Genomic DNA, 12,560 nt, shown 5'->3' on the forward strand with positions numbered 1-12,560 from the left:
GATTATCTTGCAGTAAAGAAACATAAAAAGTAACCCCATATAAGTAATAGCGGTTTTATAACATTTCTGCGAATCTACTTGTATACGACTTTTATAAATAAGTACATAAAATTTGCCTACAAATTATTGGCCTCTTTTACAGGCAGCGCAATTATGGAGATTCCAACATTTTTATAATCCCTAATTACATATTATAAAAATTATACGACTTTGGTCGGGACTTGAAAGGGAGTAAGGGGACCAGTAAATGTTTAGTTCTGCTTTAAAAGTGAAAGGGGTTAAACGCAAAGGCAGTTGTTTTAGCATCGATATATTCACATTAAATTAATTGTTATTCCTTTATTGTAATTGGCGTATTTTTGGGTTAAGGATCGAAGATTTATTAATAATGTTATCGATGGTAATTTACTCGATTTAAAATACAAAAATAATTTATAAAATATATCGATGGTATATTTTATAAATTATTTTTGAAGAGTGACGATAGACGTAATATTATATCGTTTTTTTATTACACATTTATAGTTGTTTTTGTTACGTTTTATTTTTTGTTAAACACTTGTTTTCTTACATATACTAGTAACTGTAGTAGTAGATAGAAGTTGCAGATAGTGTGGATAACAATGTTGAATTTCTGCTGCTCTATGGTTGGCTTTGTAATATAAATGTTTTTTTTTTTTGGTAAATTAACCTATAAAATATAAGCATTTATTTGGTAGATATTTTTTAGTCCTGACTAAAACTATATGACTAACGAAAAGTATTTTACTCTTTGAAAAAATGTTTAAGATTTCACCCTAAAAATTTTTTACTAAACTTGAAAAAAACGCTTTATATGATGTATCCGTAGTCTCTACATTTCATACACGCAGTTATATATATATTCGGTAGACGATGGTAACAAACATCACTTTGCTGAAATTCTGCAAATATTAGGAACAACAAATTTAATTTCGTATTTGCGCGTAGTGCATATCGAATATTGCACAGTGAAGCTTTGTCTCGCAGTCAGCAAATTAAGTTTGTTGTTCCATTGGTCTAAACTACTAGGAAAAATAAAAAATGCTTACCAAAATGTCCTCCGCAAGCAAACGATGATTGTCCGTCGGCATTCGCACAGAGCATAGCACAGCACACGTCCACACAAAACATTGCACTTGTAAAACAAAGTATCATTCGCAAAATAACTTCATCGACGATGATAGTACACCACTTATATTATTAATTTCGCTCAGCATTTTCCTACAAAAAAGAAAATAACACTAAATAAAAAAAATATATAACATCGATAACACACACTAGCACAACACTATTGAGGATTTTGTAAGTGTAGTGAAGACACAATGGAGTTGTCACTTGTTTTTTATTTTTTTTTTATATTCAGAATTTCTCCACCTTCGTCCGGTCACTGCAAAGTGGAAATCACTACTGATTAGTGGTTATGTATTTTATTGGATCGGCTGACTTTACAATTTCTTTTATCAATGTGTAAGCAAAGTTATTCTGTTTTGTAACAATGTAGAGTGTTTACTGTGACGCGAACGGACAATGTAAGATTTGTAACTGATGTATTGTATAATCAAATACTTGCACAAGTTGATAGCAGACTGCTGCAAGAGCCGTCTGGCATGTAGCTATTTATCTAACGATAATCATGTTAAGTACAAAATGGCACAAACGTTATTTTAAAATGTTCTAAAGTAATGTTGATATGTAAAGAAAATTATCTCTTTAAGAAACTTTAACTAAAATAAAATACTAAAATGATTTATGAATGATCTCATTGTGATAAATTTTTGTCAATCTCTAGATTATATTTTTATAAAGTCTTCGCTCAAAAATAATACTTTACTTTTCTTTTATTTAAAATTACCTTAAACTTTTACGAGTTTTTATTATACTTTGAAGATCAATTTGGTTTTAAATGTAATAGTAAGGTAGTTTTATGTGTAGTGAGTTTTTATAATGTTTTGGAGGACAATTTCGTTTCAAATGCAATAGTAAGATGTGTAATAGTAAGTCAAGCGTTTGAACTTGCAATTCGAGGTTTCAAAGTGCTTGTCAACTAAGCCTAATTGAAATAAATGAACTTTATTTTTGAATTTTGACAGTGGGCAGAAGTTACTATCCAAAACCTTCCGGGAATATATTAAATATGTAGATACTGTTTCATTATTAGTTGCATCTAATTCAATGAATATGGTGAACATAGAATTTGTTGACACTTTATGTGTACTGTCGATACATGCAAGTCACTTATGTCCAATATGGTATGGTAATGGTATGTGTAAATGCGTCTGCGGCTGACATCTTGCGGTTCTAGAAGCGGTGTGGAATAGACTACACAGAAACATTGAGATAATAAGTTAATGACGATTATAAATTATTTATAATTATGTCAACATTTTTGTGCTGTGCCTGTCATGACCAGACCTTTTCTTTTTCTAAAATCTGAAAGTTTGTCTTGCTGTTACCATAAAATAACAACGGTAGACTTTCCAGCTTTCCAGGATCGAAACCCTTAATTGTCCAAGTATAATGTATTTTTCAATATATCTATTTTCAATGGGATATCGTGGCAACCATTCTAAAACCCTTGGAAAAAAGATCAGAATTCGAGGGTTTCTGTCAATTCTTTATACATCGATTAAATTATAAAACAAAGTCACTTTTTACTTGGGTAATTTAAGTTCCTGCACCTTTGTAATCTCTACGTACCAAAGCCACTATGCCATTAACTCCATAGTTGCCGACCATACTCACCTATGGTAGGAGCAGAACTGACAAACTTTCAGCTTTCACGAAACGCGGAATGTCCTTCACAGGCCTTCGATCTAAGGGTTACTGTGGTGTTTAAAATATTGATTGAATTGTGTTTTAATGATTACTGGTTAAATATTGTGTGTGATTTTGAATTTATTTCTTTATTTCTGTCTTTATTTGGAATTATTTCACAGCCCGATAAATCCTTCACTGGATCCAAATTAAAGTTCTCGAATGTATTTTAAATTTAAATTCTCGCGAGCCTAGATACAATGGGGTTAATTTGAAACCCATACAGCAATTATTTTATTGTTAGTAAGCAATTATTTTCCTGCAAAGTTCATAAAAAAATGTAGGTATTACAGAAATCATTCGGAAGAATTATTCGCTGGATGCAGGTTGCTCAGGTGATGTTTGGAAGGAAGAAGAAAATAGCTAGAAACCTTGTAGATTGACACTTTTGTTGTCTAGTAAATGAGACAGACCCGAATGTTGAACGCTACTTGCGTTGACACATAGGATCCCGGGAGTTGCAGCAAAAATGGTTGAAACCGGTAAGTATGCTTCTCCGGCCAAGAGTTACTTATAATATATTTGTTCCCTTTATGTTACGTCATGTTATGTTATGTCATGATATCTTATGTTATGATATATTTTGTGATATGTTATAATATGTTATGATATATGTTGTGATATGTTATGTTATGTTATATTATGTTATATGTAAAACTGTGTTTAGAACAACTAATATTACTGAATTTATAGTCCGTACTGGCGAGTCGAGTTCCGTAGTTCGTGACCGTCAAAGATGTTCAGATTGTGTTTCCTCGCGTACTCGTTGATGATCATCTTCCCTGCGGACAAATTGGGCTACTAGAAATTCGCAATGCGTTCGCAAAGAACGAAAAAAAAACATTTTTAAATATCAAAAAACAGCAATGGCGTGCACACTCAATGAATAAAGACAAAAAAGAAATAGAGTAGGTATATTCATTATGACAAAAATATTTCATTAATCTGTGTTTGCATATGCATGCCACTGCCTACCTTAGGTAGAAGGTTATGCTTTCAACATATTTTTTGGTGATTGCGACTCAAAATAATGCTACATCTAAATTATTTGTCTGGCACCTAAATTGACCAAGAACCCGTCATAAAAAGATCTTCGTTAATTTAAAAAAAAACGAAATTCGGTAGGGACTGTGTTGTGGACCATGGTGGCTTTAGAAGATTTAAAGGTTAAAATTGACCAAGTATAAAATGTTTATTATTATAATTTCTTGAATATGTCATGAGAAAGAAAAAGAAGGTCTAGCTGCGGCAGGCTCTCAATCTACATATTCAAACACTTTAATTATGCAATATGAATGAACTTAAGAACGTGACGACACACTGAAAATTTAATGAAAATTAAAATTAAATGCGTTTATTCATAGACAATACACAAGCATGTTTTTATGTGTTTAAGTGCCAGGTAAAATAATTGAGATAAGTACATAAAATAAACCTAAATAACAACATTCTTTTTCAGTGCTGGAAAACTATGATAATAAAACATGACGTTATTTTTTATAAATATTGTGTTCAAAAACTTTAAAATATTTATTTATCGTTTGAATGATGAAATTTATTGAAATCATAACCTTAGAGAGAGCTTGATAATCATAATCTTAGAGAGAGCTAGACGATTATTAAATCTCGCGATTGAATAATCGTCGATGTCAAGAAAATTGTAAGATTATCTCTTATAAAAAATATATTCAGTACGCTGAAAAATTAAACGCTATTTACCCAAATTGCGTTCTTGTTTTCAACGTTTCTTACATTTTCTTGCAATCGCTTAACATAACTACGCTTGAAATAAATTACAATGGTGTTCCAGAACTTTATTTAATAATTTTTCAACAACATTATAATTTATTATTGCTATAAGGCATAAACCGCTGAATTAAACTCTTAAATTAATTAAATCTTACAACGAATCATGTTTTTTTAAGTTTTGAAACGCCATTTTAGTTTAAAAAGTCTTTTGCTGCAACTAAACAATACAATATAAATACAATATGAATAAATAATAAGTTACAATATGAATGCGAATGATGGCTTTCCGATACCTCAATACCGTAATAACAAAAAATATGAGAACGGAATATTTTAATAAGTATAATAGATTCAATTCGTATTCTTCTTGAATTATGAGAATAGTTTTTTATTAATTTCTTAGACGTGAAAACTGAACCGCAATGAACAGAACCATTTGTCTTAATAATAACATAATAAGCCAGTAGAAATCAATAATCTATACTAATATTATACAGCTGAAGAGTTTGTTTGCTTGAACGCGCTAATCTCAGGAACTACTGGTCCGATTTGAAAAATTCTTTCAGTGTTAGATAGCCCATTTATCGAGAAAGGCTATAAGCTAGATATTATCTCTGTGTTCCTACGGGATCGGGAACCACGAGGATGAAACCGCACGGTGTCAGCTAATAAATTAATAAAACATGATGTACGTATCTCTGATTTTTTAGTACTGATGTTTGACCGACCCAAGGCTTAGGGTTTAAGATTTTGAGATCTACAGTCATACAGACCCAGCTCTGAGTTTAATTTTATGCCTACAAATGAATATATACGAGTATATTCTACAAGTTGTGCTCGTAGCAATGGTGTCGACGCTATTTCGACCCCATGCAAAAATAAAATTTTCAATTTTCGGAAAAAAATATTTTAGAAGTGCCGTGATTCGGTAACCAAAAGACTCCTTAAAAAGCTTCTTAAAACCGAATACAGATTTTAGGTAAAAGAAAGTTACATTTAGTATGTATATGTTATTAGTTGGGATTAAGGTTATCTACCATTAAAATTATTCCAAGGAATTAATAATCGCAGCCAATCTAGTTTACATCCCTTGAGGCGAACAATGCGGGAAGCTCATTTCTTTGGCTGTACTACGCAACATCCAATTTACCCTTGGCAATGCAGTAAATGAAAATAATATTTTACATCTCCAAACGCAGTGGAGTGAGAGCCGTGTAAAGGTGTGGAAACATTTCTACAAATAGAGCAATTGCTTATCCATAACTCAATTGTTAGAATTGAAAGTCAAAAACGTTTTTTTTTTAATTTTTTTTTATCCTTTACAAGTTAGCCCTTGACCTGATGATAAGTGATGATGCAATCAAAGACGGAAGCGGATTAACTAGTTAGGAGTAGGATGAAAATCCACACCCCTTTCGGTTTCCACACGACATCGTACCGGATACGTCTTTGTCGGTAGGGTGGTAACTGGCCACGGCCAAAGCTTTCCACCAGCCAATTATTATTATTATTATTATTATTATTATTATTATAGATAGACTAGCGGACTCGCTCAAGCTTCGCTTTGACTTATTAATTTATTTATTTGCACTTCTTCCCTATCCCTACCTTACACTACCATACTCCTACCCCTACCCTACCTCTACTCTACCCCTACCCTACCCTACCCTACAACTACCCTACCACTACCCTACCCCTACCCTATCCCTATACCATAAACCTACCCTACCACTACCCTACCCCTACCCTACCCCTACCCTACCCCTACCCTACCCCTACCCTACCCTACCCCTACCCTACCCCTACCCTACCGCTACCCTACCCCTACCCTATCCCTATACCATACCCCTACCCTACCACTACCCTATCCTAGGATTTAGGGGTTTGAAAAATAGATGTTGGCCGATTCTCAGACCTACTGAATATGCACAAAAAATTTCATCAAAATCGGTCGAGCCGTTTCGGAGGAGTTCAAGTTCGAACACCGCGACACGAGAATTTTATATATTAGATTACACCCCCGCCTGTTAAACAATTATTGTATTTATCTATTTCTAGCAGACATTTCAATTAGTTTCTAAAAAAAAAATACGTCAAATGATTAGTTAATTTGATCTTGGCCCTTGAATTTTGCACCACTAACGAATGCCTTCGTTTAAATTAATAGGAATCGACAATTTCCATACTAAATATAGATTAATACCTAAGACCCAAAGCCCGCCAACATGCATTAGAGCAGCGTGGTGGGTTCTAAATCCCTTCAGGAAGGCCTGTCTTTGTAGTGAGCCATTCATAAAATACTTATGTTGACTGGGTCATATTTGAAAAACACTCATAATGTGGAAGAAGCCTAGAATTTGTAGCAGTTGGTTTCGACGCGTATAAATGGCGAGTATCGAAGTACTTTATATAAATGATAGGTATAGAATCCCTAATACGGAGAAAAGTGAAGACATTATACAGGATGTTTTTATAAGACGGGCAAGTTTAATAATATATGTGATAATGTTTTATTTTTCTACTAGTTGACGCTATGGGACTGTGATCTCACTTGATTACAAGTTAAGACACTATACAGGATGTTTTTATAAGCTGGGCACGCTCAATGTTCTTGATTTTTGATAATGTTTTGATTTTTATTGTTTGAAGATTTTTCTCTAAAAGTTAAAGCTAGACTGCGTTCTCACTTAATAGTAAGTGTGAAATAAGATTTTAACGCGCCCCGTTGGTCTATTGTCGTAGCCATTCCTAATACAATCTTTCCTGACTAGTAGTTGGAGAATGGAGGGTAATAGGAATATTGGTCATATTTAAAAGATATGGCAAATATTCTTTTTTATAAAAAAAAAATGTTGTATATACCTGACTGGCTTTTATACAGCCATCGTACTTGGCGGTTTTAAGATCTTTGCCGGTCTAAGTCTACCATCAGGACTGGGCCAAAAGATGACAACAATTATTTTATATTTTTTTAAACAACATTAATTTACTTTTATGAAGTTAATTAACTAGATTGGCCAATAACATTATTTTTTAATACAAAATCGACAAGAAAAACTCATCCTGTGTAGTGGTTTCTCATCCTCACGCATGTGTAATAAATGTAAGAGAGACATAAAATCGCAAGGAAATTCATAGTTGACTCCCGACATCCCCAAAGGAATTAAACACAACATTCCAAAGCATCTAAGAATGAAAGGATGTGGCAAAACTTTAGTGATGAGTCATCTTAATGTGTAATTTTTACGTATACTCCGCGCCACAAAACAAATCCCGCAGACGCGGCGCTAATGTCTTACTGGCGCTCATTGTAATTTGATAGCGGCGGTCTTATTGTCATTTGTGTAAGGCGCTGTCAATTTTAGTTCATGTTTTAGCCGCGGGACTTCTTTCGTGGCGCGGAGTCTAACTGCAAATTGTTATTTTTGTGTTTTGATATGCCTAACTGAGCATTTTATATACATAAAAAACATTTAAATGGACAATTCTGTATTAAGTAAGTACAATTTACCTTAAAGAACTCAGCCAAGTTACATATTGATTCTCTTTCTACAATCGCTAACGATTCGATTAAAATGTGTGTGTCAGTAACGCGTCCGCTTAATATGTTGATATCGTGACCCGTGACGGTAATGAATGTTACTAACACATTTTAAGGATTCCGTCCTTATAGTTTCGCCATGTCAGTCTGTCTGTCTGTCATTTTCTTTTTTTTTTGTTGCAAAATGTGGATGATTTTTGTTTACACGTTTATCTCATAGTGTGGGATAGCGTTAGATAGGTTTTTGAAAGATATGAGGGGTCTTCTACTACTATTTTAGGGATCCGTTTGTAAAATATTAACGTTTTAAGTGCTATTTTTTGTTAGAGTCAAGTGTTACCCCTCTACCAGTAAACGATTGAAAACTGTTATAGCTTGACCAAAAGTTTTTACTAATATGGCATCTGAAAAACTGATTCATGCGTCAGGTAAAATTTTAGGGCTGCTTATTAGACCAATACGCATAGGCTTTACGATCCAGCGCTATGAGATATGTAACGAAGAGAAATAGACATATTATCGAGGAATGGTAGCGACATCGAAAATATCGTTTTCTCTTTCGTCCCACCACAAAGTGACATTTTCAATTGAGCCGCTATTGGTCCACAATACGTCTCTCTCTACACGAAATATACCGTTGATGCATCATAGGCCTAGTGAAGTGTAATAACGTCAACACGGAGCTGTTACAATATATGTTAAAATTATAAAAAAAAATATATCAGAATAAATGAAAATTCTTAACACTAGCAAAAGACTTTTTAAACCACAATAAATCAGTAACGCTAGCAGATTGACGAATGAACATTTCATTCATTGGCCAGTCATTTCTTTATCTGCCTTATGAATTATTCGCTATGCAATTTGACGCTTTTAAATCAAAACCATTTTTAACCGACTTCTGTAGGTATTTAAACTTTTTAAAAACAATATTTTTTTTTAATAAAAGCGTCAAATTACTGAAGAATGTTTGGTGGTGATTTATCATTAACACTATCTCTCGTTACGGAATCTCTTGAATATTTGGAATTAGTTTTCTTGGCAAAGGAATCTAAGCCAGTGATTCTTTGGACATAGAATCAGTGTTAGGTTTTATTTAACTTATTTTATAACATTATGAGTGGGAAGACATTCGTCGTCATCAACCCATATTCGGCTCACTGCTGAGCTCGAGTCTCCTCTCAGAATGAGAGGGGTTAGGCCAATAGTCTACCACGCTAGCCCAATCCGGATTGGCAGACTTCACACACGCAGAGAATTAAGATAATTCTCTGGTATGCAGGTTTCCTCACGATGTTTTCCTTCACCGATTAAGACACATGATATTTAATTTTTTAAAAGCCCTTTGTTAATATTATTATTAAGCTAATCTCACCTGATGGACTAGATTACCGGGATTATACCTAAATTTCTTTCATTTGTAACATCTGATAATGATAAAATCAAATATTTACACTTGAAGTCCGCCACCCCACGTTAACGTCCGTTTATATATACAGACACAGTGCGTCACAGACAAGTAGAGTGGCAGACACCCACAGAAACCATCTATTTACACTGCCCAGCAAGGTAGATAGAGACACAGTCCTTTTCATGAAAGAAGTCCCCAGACGCGGCTCTATTGTGTTAATGGCGCTCACTGTCATTTGGTAATGACGGTCTTATTGTCATTTGTGGAAGGCGTAGTCAATTTTATTTCAGGTTCATAAAAAGGACTCTACAGACATGAACCGCACAGAAAATATTCTTTCCGCGAATACTGGCCGGGCGCGGCTCGTGTCTTCGTGTCTGTCAACGTCTGTGCGTAACACTGTATGTAAGAATATTATTTTGTCTGCCACGGCACGTGTCTGGCACGCTAAATGTCTGTAGATATAAACGGACCTTTATTAGTGTTTTTATGATCTCAAGGCTTGCGTTTGAATCATGACTGATGGAAAGCAGTGATGAGGTATTACATCACGCTTGCCTTGCCTTAAAGATATTTCAATAATATAGGTGAAGGGAAAAGGGCATTTTTTTATGCATGTGTGGTGGTTAAAGCAGATAGATATACTGTACTATAGTTTGATACTAAGGTGATATTTTAAGTAGGTAAGAGTATCTGAAGTAACAGTACTTAAGGATTTATTGCGGGGTTGTGAAGAGTTATTCAGCTTAATCTCTAGGGAAAGCTAAAAGGCTCTTATGTTCTGTGCAGTACACCACATACTACATGTATTATTATAATCTATTAAGCTATACCTATTTTATACGTTTACTTGAAACTTTAATGCTTGTTAAGGGTAGAATTTTGAAAACTCATCTTTTATATTTAACTAATAATTATTTACCATTTTAAAAATAAACGATTTATACTTTAAAAAATATTTAGTGGTAAAATTAAAAAAACTTATTTATTAAATTTCATTATTAGTTAGTACCTACCTACACCTACATACTATTAATTATAAACAAAAATTAAAAAGTTGCACCGTTTTTTTTTTCAACCATTATATGACGCCAAGAATACAAACACGTTTTTCTAGCGAAATTTATTATTTCGCTAGAAAAACGAAAAAATTAGATACAGAATACAGTACAATAAAACACCACCAAACAATATCAAAAATATGTACAATTAAAAAGAAATACGGCAATTATGTTATTTATTATAAAATCAAAAGGCAAAAAGTATTGAGATGGTTCAGGACGAGTTTCATAAAACGACCTATTGTTAAGAGGTTCAAGTCAGCAAAAATAAATTTTTGTTCTCCACGATTGAACATCACATTAAGTATATAAAATATTCCTTATTATAAAGTGTTTATTGTTTGTTTGTCTTTATGTCGTAACAAAATTAATGTTTAAGTACTTTGATATTTAATAAGACGGCTGCAGTGGATGATAATTATATAAAAGGTGCATGAGTTAATTGGTAAAATTTTAGTTTAATTTTAGATTACTAATACCATTACTTTTTTATAATAATGTAAAAAAACAATATCGAAAATGTATTATGTCGAATTTAAATTAATATAAGTTCCCACTGAATAAAAAAAAATGATTTTGAAACACTTTTTTGACAAACATCGAGTTAAACACACTGTAATATTGTGATAGATATCTGCCGTAGGCTGCTTTATTAACCCGCAGCAGCATCATCTCAGTGTAGCGAGTTCAGTGTGCCTAGTGGGAGTTTTCAATATTTTCATATTGTTACTATCGCGTTAACGTAAACGCGAATTTATATGGAATTGAAACAGTTGTGCACTAGTGCCACTAGATGGCGCTGTTTTAATTCCTTAGAAATGCGCGTTTACGTTAACGTGATCGTCACGGTATCAAACTGCCACTAGGCCCTCAGAAGTCTCTGCCAGACTATATTTCAAGGGCAAGAAAAACTTAGAGAAAACGAAAACTTTTAGGGAGAGTTAATAGATTTAGTGCGTGAGATTTGGGCATTGGCATAGAGACATTAGGATCGAATTGGTGAGATTAGTTGTCACCCCCGTGATCGTGGCTGGAGTCCACGTCCGGGCGATTTAAAATCGGTAGATCGATACAGAATAATTATTACGTATTATTTTTTTAATTAGGAGCGTTAGCGTTTGTATAAAGAGAAACGAAAGAGATCGTTACATGGCTAGAAGTGATGTGGTCATCTGTAGGGATGCCCACGTTCAAATAATGACATCATTTTCATTATTTTCAGAGCCTCCCTACGTATAGAGGGGGGAGGGGGGAGGGGGAAAGGATTGGTTTGGTTTATTACTAACTTCTTGTAAGAAGCTCAATATTGTACGATCCAGGAGTCGAACCAAGCACCTCCTGATCTGTAGCTACATACTAATCACTAATCAAAAATAATGTAAGCTTTTCAATGTTCTACCTTTTCTTATTATTACTTTAGTTTTGAGGTAAAACGCTTTTGTAACACGGTATGCGGGTTACTAAGTCGGTGCTAAAGTATGGTGATACGGTAACACTCTCATAGGTAACTCGAGACCGGACCACAGAATATGTAACTTTGAGGCAAACATTGCAACAACCGTCTATCGCTCTCTCGGAGGAAAGCGAAGGCCGCAACCTGCTTCAATAATAGCTTGTACTCGTATAGAGCAATGAAATCTTTGACATATACTATTCGCCATTTTTATTTTTCTCATAACTCAGAATACAGAAAACTTCAGAAGGTGTGATCGCGCATAGAAATGAAGCCGTTGAAATTACTCTTTTTTGGTAATTTCACGAACAAGCGATTAGTCACTTTGGTAAATTAGTTAAATCATCACTAATGTAGACAGGTGTTTATGCAATTTTGGAGAATAAATATGCTATGCTTGAAAAGCTGGTTTTTTTTTCATAAAAAAATCATAATATGTTTTGTATAGGCTAGATTAGTAGCTAGATAGCTATTGTCTAAATATTGTTCGAAATTATTTAACTATTTATG

The 12,560-nt window shown here is 33.7% G+C and overlaps 1 protein-coding gene across 4 annotated transcripts in view; it reads right to left on the minus strand.

Annotated features, from left to right (window-relative positions):
- Positions 1 to 12,560, minus strand: part of LOC112058347 (protein doublesex) — a 181,334-nt gene that overhangs the window by 86,417 nt on the left and 82,357 nt on the right. The window contains exons 3-4 of one of the 4 annotated variants that reach the window (XR_008251952.1): positions 3,536 to 3,617; positions 1,071 to 1,242 (exon numbers count right to left, since the gene is read on the minus strand). Coding sequence is in view for 3 of the 4 variants with exons in the window: in XM_024099112.2 (XP_023954880.2) it covers positions 1,381 to 1,408; positions 3,536 to 3,617 (110 nt within the window). In the remaining variant the exon portion in view is untranslated. The other 3 variants (XM_052888215.1, XM_024099112.2, XM_024099113.2) reach the window with 3 other exon arrangements.

This window comes from Bicyclus anynana, chromosome 21, assembly GCF_947172395.1.
Source record: "Bicyclus anynana chromosome 21, ilBicAnyn1.1, whole genome shotgun sequence".
In the NCBI taxonomy this organism is placed as follows: domain Eukaryota; kingdom Metazoa; phylum Arthropoda; class Insecta; order Lepidoptera; family Nymphalidae; genus Bicyclus; species Bicyclus anynana.